The 19,484-nt window shown below is 47.2% G+C and overlaps 1 protein-coding gene across 2 annotated transcripts in view; it reads left to right on the top strand.

The window, feature by feature from the left end:
* The first annotated feature begins 2,985 nt into the window (after window positions 1-2,985).
* Window positions 2,986-19,484, top strand: part of ACSF2 (acyl-CoA synthetase family member 2) — a 39,281-nt gene continuing 22,782 nt past the window's right edge. The window contains exons 1-10 of one of the 2 annotated variants that reach the window (XM_068913302.1): window positions 2,986-3,073; window positions 8,922-9,117; window positions 10,590-10,718; window positions 11,759-11,812; window positions 14,831-14,949; window positions 15,660-15,822; window positions 16,213-16,308; window positions 17,413-17,561; window positions 18,144-18,235; window positions 19,408-19,484. In XM_068913302.1, coding sequence (XP_068769403.1) covers window positions 2,991-3,073; window positions 8,922-9,117; window positions 10,590-10,718; window positions 11,759-11,812; window positions 14,831-14,949; window positions 15,660-15,822; window positions 16,213-16,308; window positions 17,413-17,561; window positions 18,144-18,235; window positions 19,408-19,484 — 1,158 coding nt within the window. In that variant the 5' untranslated portion in view covers window positions 2,986-2,990. Of the gene's footprint in view, window positions 3,074-7,929; window positions 7,980-8,921; window positions 9,118-10,589; window positions 10,719-11,758; window positions 11,813-14,830; window positions 14,950-15,659; window positions 15,823-16,212; window positions 16,309-17,412; window positions 17,562-18,143; window positions 18,236-19,407 lie in introns of those variants that run through there. The other variant, XM_009678853.2, reaches the window with a different exon arrangement.

Below are 19,484 nucleotides of genomic sequence, written 5' to 3'. Positions count from 1 at the left end.
CCCCACAGGCTGGTCAGATTTACACCTTGTCATTTCACCGTTCACACTATGTCCCATGAAAAACTAAGCCTTTAACGAGCAGTAATCCCAATATGAACACAAAACCCAATTCATGCATGCTTTCTTTACAAATACTAGACATTGTTGCTTCCTGCTCTTCATAGCCTCCATAATTACTGAGTGCTGGACTGGCTTTTTGTTGGCTTATACCAAGATGTCTCTCTTTACCAGGAGGAATTTGCAGTAATGTTCCTGCTTTGATCTGGAAGCTCGGATACAGCACAATCAAAGTGTTCTTTCACCTTGACTGACCCACTGTTGAGAAAGTCAGTGAAAGAGAAAAGCAGGCTGAGGGAGAGCCAAATTAATATTACCCAGTAATGGGATTGCAGTGAATGCTAACCTTGAATTTTTTGACCCCTATGCAAAATGTGATGCACTGGACCTTGCAAAGATGTTTCTAACTAGTTCAGCACATCTACCCCATGGATACTTTTGAGTAGGGTTTTTAAGCTGTCGCTAGGTGTCTTAACAATGCTGAGATAATCAAGATCTCTGGAGTCTCTGAGCAAAGGCACCACAAAATAGCAAACAAGGATCTGCCACAGAGTCTAATAAAGGCTGCCTAAGATCAATGCACTCTCATTCAGGAGATTAGAGAAGTTGCTAGGAGCAGGTTATTGTGCCTCCCACCGGTGACTGAAATTGCAGAACTCACACTTGAGAAAAGCGAGGTCTAGTTATGCAAGAATCTCTCTCTTCCCTCAGCTTTTCAAAACAAGGTTTGAAAGGCCAGAGGAAGACTTGAGCCAGGGACCGGTGGGGAAATCTCGCATTTCCAGATCTCCCACCATGGGCACCCAAGTGAGGCAGTCAATTGCCTCACTCCCATGTTAGTCAATGTGGGACTCACATGTCCCCTGCCTCCTCCTCAACCTGATAGGCACCATGGCCGTCTTAGCAGGGGCATACACAGTCCTGCTCCTGAGGGCAAAACTCGCAGGCGTTTTGAGGAGACCTGAGGCAGATCTTGTACCTGTATAGAGAAGGCCTTTGTATGTGGAATGCTGCAGATGACTGGGAACGTCTGAAATCTAGACCCTTGTAACTTCTGCATAATTCTTGGTTTAATATGTATCTGGGATTCACCCCATAGGCTAATCCTCTAAATGTGGGAAGATCAAACTGAAACTCAGCTTTATTTTTGTTTATTAAAGGTGGGGGTTTTGGATCACTTTTTTTTTTTTTTCTTCTCGTCTGTGGTTATACAACACCGAGCACACTTTGATGCTGTTGCAATACAAATAAATGTAATTGCACTGTGCTTCGCCGAAATAGTGAAGGGATGACTTTTGGCCATGAACGTCAGATGGCCTTACATCATTTACACAAATCCATAAACTCTCCTATCTGTTGATTTTAGTGGGACTGGCACATGTCAATATATTTACCTGGGCATGTCTAAAAAGTCTTAGAACCTACATGAGACAGAGAAATCAGGGCATATTTGTTCACTTTGCAGGAGGAAGGATGGAGGGAGAAGTAGGGAGAGGAATTGCTGAATGAAGCTGGATGAACACTGTCAATCTAATTTTTGGCCCTGAGTGCCTGAGAAGATTCCCAGACTCTCTTCACAGCGCTGACCTGCCTTGCCCAGTGTCCCATGTGCAGCCATGGCCAATTTTTCACTCTTCAAAGTCAAAAATCTCCCTTCCCCCAACCAAATAGAACGCTATCACGGCTGCCACCAAACAAACTCATCTTGCCTTGTGAACAAGATATGTGTCAGGGGAAAATCCCTCCCGATTCTAAAACCAACTATCTGAACCGTGAGGTTCGGTTATGCAGTCAGCATTTTACTGTGTGGCTGTTATTTATAAGCGTATTTTTGGCTTTGATGTCAGGGATACACCAATTCTGAGGCCAAAATTGATATCCTTGTTCATAAGCTCCATTGTAATAGTCATGGGATAGACACACTGTAAAGTGTCTCTCTGCTGAATTCTAGCTTCCACCTAGGCAGACCGAATTAAAAAGAGCAAAGAGCTGCAAAATAACTAGCCAAAGATCACATTGCAAGGTCAGTAAAGGAGCCAGAAACAGAGCCCGCATTCAGGCTAGCGCCCAGCTGCTAAAACTCCTTAGTGAATGCTTCTATGGTATTTAAAAGGTGTACACTGTTTTCTGAGATCCACTTTATCCCCCGGCCCTTTCATGGGAATTAATTAGCTTTTTGCCATGGTTGCAGGCAATGCTGGGAAAGGGTGCCTGTCATTTCACACTCAGAACAACGCGTGCGTCACCCGTTGTCCCTCAGTGTCAGCGCTGCTGCATCGGAGGCAGCGCTGCTCCTGCGCCTGGGTGCTCGAGGGAGCTGAGCGCCGCAGCGCTCCTCGGCCGGGCGCCTGCTCCTGCCCTTCCCGCGGGTGAGGGCAGCTCAGCCTGCCCCACTGGGGAGAAGGTGTGCAGGTCCCAGCTGGCCTCTCCTCTCACCAGAGCAGCCCGCTGGGAGAAGGCAGAGTTTGAGGCTGTTAGGTGGTACCCGCGCTGGTGAAGTGGATGGGGCTCAGGACTCCCAGGGGCTCAGGCATCAGGCGATGAAGATGAAGGAAAGCAGAGGGGACGGGTGCTGGCCGCCTGGACAGCGAGCCCGTTTCATTCCTCACGCCGAGGTCCGCGTCAGCCAGGCTCACAGGGTTCATTCGGGCCACACGGAAAGGCCCTGGCTGGGGTGCAGCATCTGGGGCTAGGCAGAAAAAGGCTGCTGGGGCAGCCCGGAAAAATAAAAGGAGTTAGCGGCAGGGACGGCCGGCGGGGCGCGGGGCCGGGCTCGCAGGAGCCCCGCGCCCCCTGCCGCCCGGGGGCGAGCGCGGGCCGAGGCGGGCCGCGGCGCGCACCGCCCCCGCCGCCCGCCGCCGCTGCGCCGTATAGGGCGGCGCGGGGAGCCGGCCGGGCCCGCTGTCGCCGCCGCCGCCGCCGCCGCCGCCCGCATGGCCGCCGCGGCCCGCCTCGCTGCGCTGCCCCGCCGCCGGCTGCCCCTGCTGCGCGGGCCGCGGGGCGCCCGGCCCGGCAGGTAGGGCCGGGGCGCTGGGCGCTGGGCGAGGCGGCGGCTGCGGGGAGCGAGGGAAGGGGGACTCTGGGGACAGGGGGAGGGGGCTGTGGGGAGTGGAGGCTGTGCGTGGTGGGACGGGGGGCTGGCGGCGATGGGACGGGGAGCTATGGGGGCAGAGGCTGTGGGTAACCGGGGATGGAGGGCTATGGGGAGTGGAGGCTGTGTGTGGTGGGATGGGGGGCTATGGGGAGTGGAGGCTGTGTGTGGTGGGATGGGGGGCTATGGGGAGTGGAGGCTGTGTGTGGTGGGACGGGGGGCTATGGGGAGTGGAGGCTGTGGTGGGATGGGGGGCTATGGGGAGTGAAGGCTGTGTGTGGTGGGATGGGGGGCTATGGGGAGTGAAGGCTGTGTGTGGTGGGATGGGGGGCTATGGGGAGTGGAGGCTGTGTGTGGTGGGACGGGAGGCTGTGGGTAACCAGGGATGGGGGGCTATGGGGAGTGGAGGCTGTGTGTGGTGGGATGGGGGGCTATGGGGAGTGGAGGCTGTGTGTGGTGGGATGGGGGGCTATGGGGAGTGAAGGCTGTGTGTGGTGGGATGGGGGGCTATGGGGAGTGAAGGCTGTGTGTGGTGGGACGGGGGGCTATGGGGAGTGGAGGCTGTGTGTGGTGGGATGGGAGGCTGTGGGTAACCAGGGATGGGGGGCTATGGGGAGTGGAGGCTGTGCGTGGTGGGATGGGCTATAGGGGACAGAGTCTGTGGGGACAGGGGATGGGGGGCTCTGGGGACAAGGGATGGGGGACTATGGGGAATGACAGAGAAACCATGTGTGATGGGATGGGGGGGCTGTGGGGACAGGAGACAGAAGGCTGTGGGTGACTGGGGGTGGGGAGCTATAGGGCCTGGGGGTCTATAGGGCAGGTTCAGAGTGATGTGGGTACCCAGCCAGGTGAGTGCCACGTGCAAACAGGCCAAAAACAGCTCAGGGGTGCTAGAGGTTTCACTCTTTGCATGCTTTGCTGCCTCTTGGCTCCCATAAGATCCTTCCAAAGTGGCAAGAGACAGGCTGCATCCCTTGGTCTGACCCCCAGGCCTGGTGGGGCAGGGACCAGGGTCAGGGACAGTTCCTGTGCAGCATGCAAAGAGGACATGGACATGTGTCCTGGGCTGAACTTTCCTCGTGTGACAGCTTAATCTCAACGGCAGTCATGTGAAATCGCATATCAAATAGCTTTTCCATCCCCCTTTGCCGCTCCGACTTATGGCCTTCTCCTAGCATTGTCACTGCCGTTGTGGCCATGCAGAGGCTCCCTGGGGTGCAGCTGGTGGTTGGGTGACGTGGGGCACTGGGGTGGGAGCAGGTCTCAGCCACTGAGGAGCTGCAGAGCGCTGGGGTTTGGGGGATCCAGCCAGTTCTTTGCCTTGCCTTTGTTCAACATGGCCTCCTGGGAGAAGGTGGTGGGAAAGGACAGTAGCAGAAAAATGCCTGAGTTGGGATGGGAGAGGCTTTGGAGGATTAACTGGCATTCCAGATAACTCTGTCCAGGGAGGTTTGGTTTCCAGGGAGTAACTCTGCCAAGAGCTGTAAGGAGCAAATCTTGCTTTTCACATGCAGCATCTAGGTGCTTGTTTTCAGCTGGGGTTGAGATGAGGAGTGAAGTGGTTGGTGCCCATGTGGAGCCAAGACTGCAGGCCCAAAATCTGTTCTTATGAAACTGTATCAAGAGGCAAGGCGGTAAATTCATTGTAGTTTGGACTGCAGCCCAGAACTGTAAAAAACTGAGGAGCAGGAACACAAAGTATTTGCATTAAAAAAATCAAATGTGGGGGCAGGGCACGCTAAACTCTTGCTCTTTCTAGTAACAAAAATGTTTCTTAAATTCTGCTCTTAGCAGCAAGCAATTCATCCTTTTGGCAGGAGGAGTACAGAAGGGAAAGGGGCTTAGTGGAAAAAAAATGAAAAAGTCAACTGGAATCCAGCATTTGAAAGCTCTGTTAAAGCTCTGGGAAATCTACCATTCCTCAATCCAAAGCAAAAAAAAAAAAATATCTATATATATATATATATAAAATCAAAATCTGGTTAAGTCTTTCCTACAAAAGGTTGCTCTAAAGAGTAAAGAAGAGGTAGAGATAGAGCTAACAGGGTTAATTTCTGCCACCCTTTTATTGCAGTTTTTCCAGTCCGCTAGGACCACTCTCTCCAGTCTCCTCTTGTTTTTTGGCAGCCACATTGGGGGGAAATGGGCCAGACCAAATTTTTTACCTATTAGTAGCTGTTCCCTTGGGCCTGAGTCCCCAGAGGAGCTGTGCAGGACATGAAATGCTTCTGTTTCCTTGCTCCCAATGCAGCAAAGCGCTGAGTGTGATCTCAGCGTCACTTGGGGAAAGTGCTCTTTTGCAACTAGGCCAGCAGTTGCTCTCTGAGTGCTCTAGCCTCTCCTTCCCTCCTCAAGACCTGTAGTGAACTCAGCGTGGAAGGAAGCAGAGACTTTTTTTCTCTTCCTGAGCTGGTGGATGGGGAGAAACGTGCGGTACTTAGGGACAGATTCTGCTTCCTCTGCAACTGGTGGTGACTTGACCTTTGCTTTGGAGAGGTGAGAATGTGCCACTCTCAGTGGAGCATCTTTGCAAAGTTGGTGGCATTGCCAGTTTCCTCAGCTGCCTTGGCACTGAGTGCTGCTGTGAGTGACTGGAACTGCTTCTCCAGAGCCTCCCTCCCCACAGCCTTTGGACAGTGGCTTGTCTGGTCACAATTTCAAATAGCGTAGGGTGTGGCAGTGAAAGACTGCAGTGTTTTTTGTGGCTTTCCCAGGAGCATTGTTCCTTGTCTTGGATTAGCGAGAGTTTTGCAACCTTTAACAAAGGCTTTTCTTCTGCAGAGCCTTGTTTCATCTCCTAGTTTACTTATGTGCCCTGCCCAGAAGCTTTCACACAATAAAAGATAATTCTGTTTAACACTTCTCTGATTTTTTTCCTCTTTCCTCCTTTTCTGGCAGTACTTACAGCCTCAGTGTAAATTACCCTACAAGGCTGATATAATAAGTGACTGCCTGAATAGATTGAGTGGGAGTTGCACAGCCCTCCACCATCTGCTGAAAAGGAGTGGGGAAAGAAGGTCAGGTCATCTGCTCAGTTCTTTGAGTAAAACTCCCTCTCAGTGGGTAAAAGCTTGTTTTATGTTTACCATAAGGTGGAACTTGGCCCTGTAGAGCAGGGAGCAACTTGATGCTACTTTTTGTTTCTTACTGGCAGGAGAACAAATCTTTTGTGGTAGGTGTCACAAAGACTTTGCAGAATATTAATCCCATAATGAATGGGAAAGTTTTGAGTTCGGGCTAATCTGTTTTTTTTCTCCCTGGGAGCATGAATCTCCCTCTGTTATATAATGGATCTGCACACAACAAGTCATCTTCTGAGCTAACCTACCTCAGAAGTGATGCTTAACCCTGCCTGCCCTTCCTGGTCATTTCCTCTTGAGTCAAGAATGGAGAAGCTGAGGACATGGAGGAAAGTGGGGAGAAAGCAGAGGCCTGCAGCCTAGCAGTGCTGGCTGGCTGCTTGAGCAGAGAAGGGATCGGGGAAGGCACAAGTGAAGAGAGAAACTGGGGAGAACTGCAGCACTAGGACCACTGAGAGCTGCGATTCGAGAGGAAGTTGCCGCTCTTCCACTCAGCGAGATATCTGATGATCAGACTTCAGTGAAAGCTTTAATGGTTTTCAAATGCTCTTCCCTGCTGCCCTGCACACCTCCTCTCCTTGCTACCTCTCTTAACCGTATGTTTCCTCTCCAGTTCTCCAGTTTGGCCTCAAATGCAATTTCTTTGAGCTCCTTTCGAGTACTCTTGTGGTGCCATTTCTGCCTAGGTTTCTGACCCTCCTGAAATGTCCCTCCTGCTCTCCTTCCTCCACTGTATCTCAATGCGTGCCCGTAAGTGTAGCCTCCTACTCCACCTTGTAAACCTGCTTTATTGGCTCTGCACTTCTCTCCCTCATCTCTCTGGTAGCTCCTTATTTTACTGTTGCTATCTTCAATGTTATAAACTCTGTGTGGCCTAACTTGAAGAGATGGTAAAGCATGTACTGCACACTTAGTGTTGTATACACAGATCATTACTTTGCAAATGGCTCTCAAGTGCAGCTCAACTTCTTTGAATTTTCTTCTCAGTAGTTTTTACTCTGCAGGATTAGAACCTCCTATTCCCTGCAGACCTATTTAGAGACAGATGAAGTGACAGAGCCGTGGCTTTATTTTAACTTTCTTTTTCTGTGTCCCAGTCATCTGATCTTTCCAGGACAGAGAAGCCAATCAGGGGAATTTCCCTACAAACTGTTTTTATTGTGTACTTTCCAAGCTATTTGCACCTTCTAGCATTGCAGAAAGATCAGGAACAGTTACAGTCTCACAGACTGCATAGTCCGTGATCTGTCCAAATAGCCAGAAATGTTTGAGGTAGTTTTCATATCAGATGAGTGACTGCAGCACGGGGAACATTAGGTCTTGCCTGGTCCCTTGAGGCTGGTGTAGACTCCTTCACAGTCAGTGAGCAGTGCTCAGATTTCAAGGGAAGTGGTGGGGGCTTGGCCCCTCTGGATCCACCTGTGCTGCTGAGTAATGTGGACATGTCCAGGTAGATCAAGTGCTGGGGCTGCTTTGGGGTTATCAAGGGAGTCTGTCTGCCCCAGGGCCCTCCAGGCCATAGTAGGTGCTTTCAAAGTGCTTTTGGAAGTCTTTCTAATCTTGAGCTACTGAGTTGGCTGCCTGTGGTTCCCACTAGTGCACTTAAGTCCTGCTGAAGCTCAATGATGTTGTCTTGGTTTGTCATCAGGCTTCTTGGCGGAGCAGCGTTTGTAGTAAAGTGTCCCTGACACGCAGAGGTAAACGAGAGCGCACATGTCTGTCCCTGTGTATGTCCTTGGTTCTTTCAGGTACGTCTATTCTCTCGAAATCTAGAAAAGATGATACCAACTCTGATGTCTGTGAGCCCTGGAGGGCAGGTCCTGTCCCATGTAGGATGCATTGAGCTATCTTCCTCAGTTTAATGCGGTGTTAATAAACCATAGGAAGAATGGTCATGCTCCATTGCAGTCCTGTTTCTGTGGATATAGTCTGTAGGGGGACTTCAGCTCTGTGGCGAGTGTGGCAGGTCTCAGGGGCTGCTCTTCCCCTGGGGATGGTTCCTTTCCAGAGCGTGCCAAGAAGGAGGTGGTAACATGGTATGCTAAGGGCTGCTGGTGGGGAGTGCCAAGCTGGGTGACTCAGCACTGTTTGAAGTGCAGGCTGCTTGTTTGTGTTGGTTTCTGGTTGTAATGTCTGACTGCTGAAACACTTGTTGCACTGATGCAAAGCAAGAGCTCTGACCTCATGGGAGCTGCCCTGTTTACACCTCCTGGGAGTGAGCCCTTTGACTCTTGAGGAAAATCCCTTGCACCTTTGTTTGGCCCATTCAGCTTGCCATTTTACAGTGAAATCTTAATTCTGGTTAGAGCTCAAGATAGAGGACTTCAAGGTGGAATAGCGTAAGGAGAGGCTACAAGGATGACCCAGCGATGAATTGTCAAGAATTTTAAATCACGTGCAGTATTTCTGGTACTATAGGGAGGATGATAACCCCTCCAGGTTGGGAGGATTGCGCTGGTGGGTTGTATTGAAAATATACTAGATGCATATGTAACCAAACTCCTGATCGTGGCTCGGGAAGCATTTAGATCTTACGTTATTACAGTGCAGGAAAGTCAGTGAGGTAAGATAGGATGACACCCTAAATGAGGAGTCAAAATAAGGTGGGATGGTCACCTGAGGAGTGAGTCTGGGACAGCAGAGAGAACCCTTCTGGCATCTGTCTCACAGCTTATTCTTTTCTTTTACAGTGTCCTGCACACAAGGACATCCTCTACAACCCATAGATTGACCAACAGCTATGTCCAAGGGACCTTAGACATTCCACTTCTCACCAAAACTGTGGGCCAGTGCCTGGACGAGACAGTCCAGCGGTTTCCCGACCGCGATGCCTTGGTGTTCTGCCGGGACGGAGTTCGGAAAACGTTTGCTCAGTTCAAAGAGGAAGTGAGTGCCAGGTTTACCTGTCAGATAATCCACACCAATAGATGACAGCAGTAGCAGGTGTAACTGAGAAGTCCAAAGTGATTTCATCAGTCAGCTGAGCAAGCAGTAAGGCTTGTCCTATCCGGGTCTTCATCTTGGGTGAACATCTGACAAGCGTGTGCTATGCTTGTCTTCCTTATGAGTCAGGAGCTCAGGGGAGAAGACAGAGTATTTGCAAAGTGCTTGCTGTATATCACCGGCTGAGCTCTCATACTTAATAAATCACACTGGTGATAATTTTATATGAGCTGAGTCGTGATTATTTTTTCAGCTGGGGTCAGCTCTAGCTCTTGTGTCAAACAAGACTGACTTTGAGAGGACTTGAGCATGTAAAGGTTTTTAGTTCTAGTGCGAGTGAAATAGTAAGCAAAGTCAAAGGTTTGATCTCAGTAGAGTATACACAAACGTGTGGCCATAGCTATGCCTATGTATATATGTGTTCATGTACAAACACACACGTTTGTATGTATTCTGAACGACGGGGCAAAATTTCAAAGATAACCAGACGGAAAGTTTCTATTAAATGCATAATGTGATCTTGAACAGGAAGAATTGGTTGTGAGGGTTTTTGGGGTTCTTTTTGTTTTTTATTTTTGGCAGTTTTTTTAGATTTACTAGCCTTTTGTTTAAATCCATGCAGATGGATAAAGTTCACTGTAATTTAAAAAAGTATACTATAACTCGTAGCTATGCTGGAGAATAGCTATTCCTTGAATTGATATCTCCTACAAGGTAGATTTCATAAGGATAATTTCATAACTTCATTTGAAAACATCATGACAAAATATAAGAACTGTCCTGAATACCTTGGAATGTTTGTACACGTGCACACACACCTGAAACATACTCGCCATCTTGCACAATAAAGTGGTGATATTAATGCAGTGGCTGAATTCAAAATCATGGGGATAGGAACCCAAATCCAGACTGATCAAAAATCTCTTGATACTATTCCCTTCATCTGAGTTGTTTTAGCAGGAAGCAGTATTTGCCGAATGGAGGCAGACCCATCTTTGTACGTGGACCCAGCACACAGATAAGGCTTAGTCCTATTTCGAGCTTAATGAGAAGCTAGGCATTAAATAGCCTTTAACTGGGCAAGAATTAATTTGCAAATATTTGTAAATATTTGCCTATTGTGGATTCCTTCCTGCTTTTCTTTACTGTTCCAAGTTTGCTACTTTTGTGCTTTCAGTCAACTTGCTGAATAGGGGCTGGTCTATCCTCTGAGACTCAGAAGCACTCTTCTTCACAAAGTGATCTTGCTGCAGCAATAAGCTGACAGACTGTGCTGTAGAGGTACATTCTGTCTGATTTCAGTTGTTAAGATTACGCTTTTCTCCTAGAAAGTATTGCTGGAAATGCGCATCCCCTGATGTGGAGCGTTTGTGCTCTTCCTACCAAGCCCCAGGCATCTGTCTTGTATTTTACAGGTAGACCAAGCAGCAGCTGGACTTCTGGCTCTTGGCCTGAAGAAAGGAGACCGGTTAGGAATGTGGGGTCCCAATAAATACGAGTGGGTTCTCATGCAGTTTGCAACTGCTCAGGCGGGAATCATCCTGGTAAGGAGTTTGCTGCATCTGAGTGTCTGGGCCTTTAGGTGTGGGTTGGGAATGGAGATGTAAACAAAGATATAAATGGAGATCTTGGAGAATAAAATTTGTTTGACTCTTTTTCCAGCATAATGTTACTGAAGTCAGTATTTAAACAAGAACTGTGCAGCCCTCTGAGTCTTTATCCTGCAGTACCTAGAAAAGCAAGGTACAGAGCTGAGACGAAGGAGCGACAAGAAATGGGTTGCTGTGAAATATCTTTAAGCCACTGGTGATAGATGGAAACATCCTCGCCTACAGGCTAGGGCCAGTTTTATATAACATGCTGCTGTCCTAAGCAGTTATCAGTTATTTAGCTCCCTCTTCAATATGATCTCAATTGCTTCATGGTGCAAAACGCTTACTTAACAATCCATTCCAAGCTGCATATTCCAAAAAGCCATTATTCCTGTGATAATATCACCTGGCAATTCCCTGAAATGTGTCTTGTTGAGACAGTGCCCTGTGGGAAGGACTGTGCTGTACCTTCCAGAATGTTTTCTTCATCGTTTTTCGTCCCTGTGTCTGATAAGAGCTAGTGATAGGGTGGGTGAGCATGGGTCAATATAAACCTGATAGTGTAACTCAGCTCCTGTGGCCAGAACTGCTTCTGCTGAGAGTTGTACTGGAGGAAGCTGGTATTCTGCTTGTTGTCCATTAGGAAACCTAGCTTGCCCTTGAGTTTTGAATGTCTTCAGTTTCGTGGATTGAATGTCTGTCTGGGAAAAAGGAGGCCTAGTTTCTGTTCCCACCTGTCTTGTGGCTCTCTGTCTCATGCACATCTCTCCTCTTTTTTTGCTTCAGTTCTTTTTGCAGTCTTTTTGTGCAAAAACATGATTCGATGAATGTTTCTTGTGATGGTGACCTCTTAGTTCTGCATATCAGACAGGGAGAGAGGTTTTGAGTGCAGCTCGTCCCTGGGAGAACTTTTCTCCTGGAATATGCGTTAGGAGAGAGAGTTTTCAAGGCAACATCAGCTCTGATTAACCCTCTTGTTTCTCTCAATTCAGGTATCTGTGAATCCAGCATATCAGGCCTACGAGCTGGAGTTTGTGATCAGGAAGGTTTGTACGGCACTCTGTTTATGCTACTTGATTTGTTATGAGAACCCTTAAAAGCAGCAGTCTGCTAAAGGCAGAGGGGTAGTCGGGGCACAATACGGAGAGATGAACTTCTGCTTAAACACATAGGTGCATCGCAGAGAGGTGGGGAGAGATGGCTGGAGAACAAGGACAGGTGGTGGCCATATAAAGGACACCACCACACAGTGACCAAGTGTGTGAAACTACAGTTAAATAAATGGTCGCCTTTGTTGCTGTTCCTAGTGGCTGCCACCTTACCATTTGACAGAGAGGCTTCTCCATCCTTCACGTTCCCCTTTCTCTCTCTCTCTCTCTGTCAGAAATCATTTACTGCCAATATTATGCCAATAATAATAATAATCATGCCTGCCAATAATTATTTACTAGTGAAAGAGGAAAACCACACAAGCTAAATGTCTTAACACAGGGACCTTTCTACCCAAGAAGCTGGCAGCTAAGACAGCAGAGACTATGTAGTAACACAGTGTGACTGCAGTCTCTTGAGGCAACATCTGTTTTAGATCAGTTCTAGCTTGTCCACGCTCCTAATCCTTCTCTGGCCATGCTCAGTCTGTTCTGGAGTGAGAATGCAAGCAGCTGCTGGCTGACCCCAAGAGAACCAGGCGGTGCCATCCTGTCTTCCCTCAAGTCTGTGACAAAAATCACAATCAGCGATTTGATTCTTGAAAGTGGAAAGAAGAAAGGCTCAGAAAGTGCCAGCCTACTTGGCAGCTAGATTACTGCTCCCCAGATACGTCCTAGGTTTTGTTGGCCTGGTATGAGTCCTAGATTTTTGCCACTGTTTGACATCTTACAGCTGTCTGATTGTTACTGCCTCATATACCTGTTACTCTCATATACCTGCCTGGGGGCAAGGGGCAGAGCACTAATCAATTTAAACTGGTACAGAATTTTTAGCTCCAGTAATGAGGAATTGAGGCTATTAAACACTTAACCCCAGGATTAATTTTTAGTCATTAAGAGGCTAACCTGCACTTGTCTGATTTGTTCAGCTTTAAATCAAAAGTCTAATATTAAGAGCTGGAATTGCATCTGGGTCCTCCCTGCACCATCCTTATTTGTGCTTTAGCTAGACGGAAGTAGAAAGTTTCTAGCAAGTAAGAGAGACTTTTCTCTTGCATCAGTACCTCTGGAATTTGGTTGTTGGGCTGCTCTTTGAGCTCCTATTTCATCCTTCATTTAATCCTCTCATTGCAGTCTCACCATTAGCCCTCCTGTTTTCATGCGTTAAAACTGGACATGCTGTGGTGAACCGCTTTCTCTTCCTGTCGTGGTGTCTCCCTGCTTCTCATCTGAGGTGGAGATGTAGGCTCAGATGTCACAGAGTCAAAGTGAAGGTGGTAACGTCTACCCATGTCTAGGATAGTTGGCAATGGACAGTTTTCATCACGACACTGTGCTTCCTGTTTGTACTTGCAATACGAATCTTTCCTGTCTCTATTCATGGCTTCCATTCTGTACCTCACTCTTGAGACAACAGTAGTTTGCTTTTCTTCCAGTGAGACTTGGCTTTTGTTTTCATTTCCACATTTTTATGCCAGATTCTGCTCTGACTTTCGGCTCTAATGTAAATGTAGAGCGACCCCGCCAAAGTTACTCCTTTTTGATGCTCTACAAGCTAAGAGCAGAATGTGCTTCAGTTTCTTCGGGAACTACACATAGCTTACCCTACCTGGTTCTCTAGTTCTCATGTACCTTTGGCACTGGGATCTCTGTTTTTTTCTCATCCCTCCCTAATTCTTTGTCTCAGATGATCGTATTTGCTTATTGCACAACTAAACCCCTGCAGACTTTTCAGCTTTGCCTGCTGGAACCTGTCAGCCTGGTCAGTCCCTTTTCTGCCACAGAAGATTCCCTCCCTCCGCTATATACAGCCATAAATACTGAATATTCGTTCTTCCTCCATTTCTGCTGTTGTATTTCCAGGGTTTTTGTAAAAGCAAACTGATCATGGCTTTTGTATTACAGGTCCTTTGAGGAAGGGTTGACTGCCAATCAGGTTAACGCCATGTAGAAAATGCCTGGCTAGAGAACCTTTTCTCATGTAGCATCTGCCTTGCAAACTCCTCTTCTCACATAGCATCTGTTTTGCAAAGCTAGTTAAATCAGAATTGTAGTTTGAGGTGACTAACAGTGAAAAGTTACAGAGCCCCAGATATCCCAGAACAGACATGGTCCCCTGGGTTCCTGGCAGACTGTTCCAGAAAATAGAGCAAATGTTTATCTTCCCTTCTGACAAACCCCAGAGGGCATTTAAAAATCATTTATTGGTGTAGCCTTGGTCTTCTTATTTCATGGACCGTGGGAAAAATAAAGAAAACAGCTGCTGAGTATATCATTTCTGTAAATAGTTTATATGACAAGGATGCATTTTTAGAAGATGAAAGCAGTTTACAAATCTGGATCAAATTCAGCATGCCGGCTCTGCTGAAAAGTGTAAAGACATCCTTGGAATAATTAACATGCTTTCTTTCAGTATTGCGTAAATGAAAAGTTGGATGAAAAATGTTTTACTTTTCTGAATTGCTAACACTTTTAAAAGAGGTGGAAAAAGCTTAGGAAATTGTACCAAAAAAGGCTTGGTTTGTTGTGAGAGGCAGTCTTTAGATTTCCTTATTTGCTGAGGTTCCTCAAACGTTCTCATTTCAGACCGACGCAAATTAGAAATTTTTTCATGTTTTGTTGACTGGCCTTTCTGTTAGTGTTGGGCCTCTCTGAATTATTGTGCACCACGGCTCCTGCAAGAGAGATGTTAGAAAACTTAGTCTGGAGAGAGGTCGTTGTATCACGTGTTTACAGAAACAGGCCATGGAGAAAGTTCCCATGAAGTGTTAATGGCTAACCCTTGGTGTGTGGGCTCAGAGGGCTGCGCCCATCGCTGTGTCCGCAGTGGCATGACTGCCAGTGCCAGAGGCTCTTTATCACGTCCTGAGCATCAACCCAGTGTGACTTCTGATGAATTTCTGTCTCTCTTCACAGGTTGGCTGTAAGGCACTGGTGTTTCCCACTCAATTTAAAACACAGAAATACTATGATATCCTAAAGCAGGCATGTCCCGAGCTAGAAAAATCCAGTCCAGGGGGAATAAAGAGCAAAAGGTGAGTTAGGAATATTTGGTTATCTTTTCACCGCTCTCATAGCGAGGTCCTGCCTTGTGTTCCCTCAGCTGCATATCGCAGGCTAGTTGGCTCTAGTGGGAGAGGGACCCACACAGATACCTCTGTATTTAGGATTTTATTCCCTGACGAGGGAAGCTTGCAATCACTTTGTGGATCTTAGATAGGACCAAGAAGGAGGCAGGCAACCTCTCCTGCAGCCCGTGATCTACTGCAGATACTGGGTCAGGCAGTGCTAATGCAGTTCCTAGAGCTCCTGGTAAAGCCAGCCCCTCTGGCCACTGCAGCGCAATGCCAGCTGAGCGCCGAGGAGACCCCAAGCTGCTGGCTGATAACATCTGGGCATCACTGTTCTTTCCCTGTTTGGGATTCGGCCATCATCCCCTTCAATTAAAGGGGCCTTCATGGATGTTCAGCTCAGCTGAACGTTTTGGATATAAGCACCCTGTGCTACACACAATTCCTCCCCTGCAACCTGGATTCCAGATTTGGAAACGGAGGTAAGATGAACCCTTGGATGTATGTGCCCTGTGTAAACTGTCATAATCTACTTTTACTTGTGCTTGGGTAATTGGGTCTCATCTGAGGAGAACAAGTTTGCTGTTCTGGAGGTTTACCTTGACCAGTGCACAGCTATCCAGGCAAGTCTCTAGTTGCACCGTTATCGCTGATGGTGTTTTTCTTTCTGCCAGGCTACCCGACTTATCCATTGTCATTATGCTGGACTCCAAGCTGCCTGGCACCTTCCACATGAGCGAGGTGATGCAGGCTGGGGACAGCAGCCATGTCAAGCAGCTAAGAGCTCTGCAGCAGACCCTGTCCTGCAATGAGCCCATCAACATCCAGTTCACCTCAGTAGGTGCTCCTGTCTGCTCTGGGCCTTGGGGTTGGCTTCTCACGGTGGGTGCAGGGAAAGACAGCAGTGCAGGGCGTCCCGTTTCCTTTGCCTTCTGCCTTCTGAGACCAAACCCTGGTTCCATCTTCTTTCAGCCTTCTGGTGTAGGATGGAGAAAGCGTTTTAGGATTTCTCCATACTTTTTCCATTCTTTCTGCTCAGTCCTTGACATGAAGATGAGACAGTGTTGGGGGTGGGGGGGAGGCAGAGAAAAAAAAGACTCCCAGGTCTGAACGGAGAATAAAGTGTGAGATCACACCAGAATCTTCACCTGGGAAATTGTGCCAAAGAACCATGTACCTCATCCTCCGAAAGGATGGCATTGTCCCAGAATGGTCTGTGTCTTTCAGGGGACAACAGGAAGCCCTAAAGGAGCCACCCTCTCTCACAGAAACATTGTGAATAATGCCAATCTGATCGGCATGAGACTGGGGATCTCGGAGCAGGTGGGTCTTTCAGTGAGAACGTGGGGCTGGGGTAGCCTCTAGTGCCATAGCAAGACCAACTATGTGGAGAAAGCTGATGCTTGCTCAGCGGAAAGGCAGGGTGTTTTGCTACAAATAGTACAGAGGGATACTGAATGCATTAAAGAGGAGCCATGCGAGTGTAGAGAAACAGGAACTCTCAGGAGGCTGAGGTTTTTTTTAATCAAACAGCTCAAGCCTTGCAGGTAGCAAATTTCTCCAGATCAACCCTTCCATATCCTACAGATGGAAGGACCGCTAGTCCAAAAGTTTCTCTGTGTTCTTCCCTCTTTATGTTTTTATTTTTACTGACATGGAAGTGTTTTGAATTAAAAAAAAAAAAAAAGACCTCATTTATGATACCTTTTTATGGAAAAAGATTGTGAATCTTTTCCATTTTGGTGAATCTTCATTTCAAGCGGTTATGGGATTCTAAAGGTTAGCTTTGAATTCTATTGCCTTTAAAATTTATTTTGCATAACTTCATTTCATGTCATGTATGCAGTCTTGTTAATCTTATCAGGATATGTATGACCTAGTTGTTGAAATTTTCTATTTTTAGTTGCTTTTAAAAATCATTAAGGGCAAATATTTTCTTTTGAAGTTCCAAGGTAGTTTGTTGTAAGCCAACTGCTTTGATCCAGAAAATAATATGGGTTGTTTCAATCGGTTTTCAGAGCCTTTAGTGTTTTTTAAAAACAAAATAATATTAATAGCATGTGACGAGTCCTGCCTGGTATATATTTCGTATCTGTTGTAGCATTGCTGCTCTTTTCTGGCATGTCGTGAAATAATGGGAAAGTAATATCGGACTGAAAAGTCCAACAAGGAAATGACATTGCAGAATTCCAGAATGAAATTTTGACATGAAAAATTTCCCAAACTGGTTTTTACTAAATGCAGGAATTGCCAGCAGTAGTGTTTCTGCCTAATGGAAACAAAGATGAATGTCAAATTTCCGTCAGGTTTTAAATGAAACAGGGAAACTGCTCTGTTCAGATCTGTGTTCTCCAGCTGCGAGGTGTACTAACTGTGGACTGGAAGATCTCATCTCCTCACTGTTGTCTTTGTTTGGCTTGATCCCAGGACTATCGCGTTGGCCTCCCTGTACCCCTCTATCATTGTCTGGGGTCTGTAGGAGGCTGCATGGTGATGGCTCTGCATGGTTCCTCCTCCATCTTCTCATCTCCAAGTTTCGAGGGAAAGGCTGCACTGGAGGCAGTGTCAAGAGAGAAGTGAGAGTTTTTGTCTTCTTGCTGTAGAAGAATTCAGCATCACGTGGTGGTGCTTTTTTAGCTTGTTTCAGTTGGCAGGCCATTGCTGACATCCAGCAGAGGCATGTTGTCTGGGGCATATTTGCAAAGGCATTTTAGGAGCCTAAGTCACTTCTCTGAGTCCTGTCTTCTCCAGCTATGCTCAGAAGTTTGTTATACTTGTCTTTTCCGAAGAATAAAGGGATCCTTCTGGTCGCTGCTAAAGGGTAGGGACTGGGCTGGGAAGCGTAGCATCTTCTCAATCTGTCTGTTATGGCTGGTGTGGTTTTTTACATCTAGCTGCCTGCCCTCTTCCTCTAAATCTAGCTCTGATGCTGAAGTAGCTGCGTTTCCAGGTTGCTCTCCACATGTAGCTTATAAAACAAAAGTGCTACAGTTGTGTATACGCACATGCACGCATACAGTGATGAGCAACACATCTCTTAAACCTGCCTCTGTGCTACTGCCTTGGTGGCACCGAGTACAGTGAGAAGCAGAGTATTACGTTGTTACTTCACCAGGCTCTAACTCTTTGGCTTTGCCTTTTCTCTTCCCTTCCTTAAGATGCTCCTTTTTACATGGCACTCCAACCATGTTTATAGACATGCTCTCCCAACCGGACTTTGACTCCTACGACCTGTCGTCCCTCCGAGGAGGTAAGTCTTAACAACCCAAAGAGAAAATGGCAAAACCCTGAGCAATTGGATAAACTGGCTCCCCTCTGGAAGGGAGGTCAGCAGTGGGTTGTTCATTCATTAAGCTTCGTGAGCAAATCCTTCCAAAGGGTAAAGTTATGTTGCATGAACTTTGTGTTTCGTTATTTATTTGATGCCACGTTTCTTTTCCTTGGGGTTTTGTCGATTAATTCCGTATTTTTAGCACCCCTCTCTTGTCTTAAGGCAGTCTGCAGAAGGACCCCCCTCCCTTTTTTCATTTGCTACAGAGGGTGCTGGGAAACCTGGTTTTCCTTGACTCCTGTACCACCGGCAACCACCATGTGGCAGCAGGCACCTTATGTGCTTTAGGGACTGCACACAGCCTAAACCAGAGCCATGCTATGATGGGCAGCAGAGTGCCCTGACCTAAAGTGTCCTGCCTGTTTTTAAAATCATTCATGTAAGCAATGGAAAATGTGTGATAGTGGGTGCTGGAGCTTTCTCTCTTATCTTTGACAGTCTCAGATATAGATGAGCCCAACAGCTGAAGCAGGGAGACTCCCTGCCCTTTTGAGGCAACAGCAGTACCAAGAAAAGATGGTGCTGGAACACAAAGAAGCACCTAGGCAGATTGTCTGATCCTCTCTGTTACGTGAGAAATGATCCTGTCTTATCTTATTCCTCGGGAAAGCCTATTTAGCATTCTGCTGTCTTCCTCTGTCATCCTAGGACATATTTGAACAGAGGAAAATGTGATCTGCCCTCTCCCTAAAGGGCTGATCTCCTCAAGGCAGGAGGAAAGCTTTTTATTTTTGTGGTGGTGATGGTCTATGGGAGTGTTTGTCCTGCTAAGACTCTGTGCCCGTTTCTGCTCTGAATCTTTCCTTTTCTGGAACTGCAGCTTGGACTGAGTTTGTGCTATAGAGCTTATTTTCCTAGCGAGTGAACTCTGCCAACCCTTAATTCATACAGGCAAACTGACCTTACTGCTGCAGCGTTTGCTTCTAGAATAACTAGGACCTGTATCTGTAAAAATAGAAAGTATTTCGACAGGAACCGGTGTATCCCAAAGGTCTTGCCAGCATTTAGATCTGAGAGTGCAGAACCTCCTGAAGGAGTGCTCCTGTGGATAGATGGTCTCTCAGATAGTCATCTTTCCCTCTTTCTTCCAGGACTCATTGCAGGTTCCCCTGTTCCCCCTGAGATCATGAAGGTGATTATGGTGAAGATGCACATGCCAGAGATTGTG

Source organism: Struthio camelus, chromosome 19 (assembly GCF_040807025.1).
Source record: "Struthio camelus isolate bStrCam1 chromosome 19, bStrCam1.hap1, whole genome shotgun sequence".
In the NCBI taxonomy this organism is placed as follows: Eukaryota; Metazoa; Chordata; class Aves; order Struthioniformes; family Struthionidae; genus Struthio; species Struthio camelus.
Note: the sequence above shows the minus strand (reverse complement) of the source record. Positions and strands in the feature narration are given on the sequence as shown.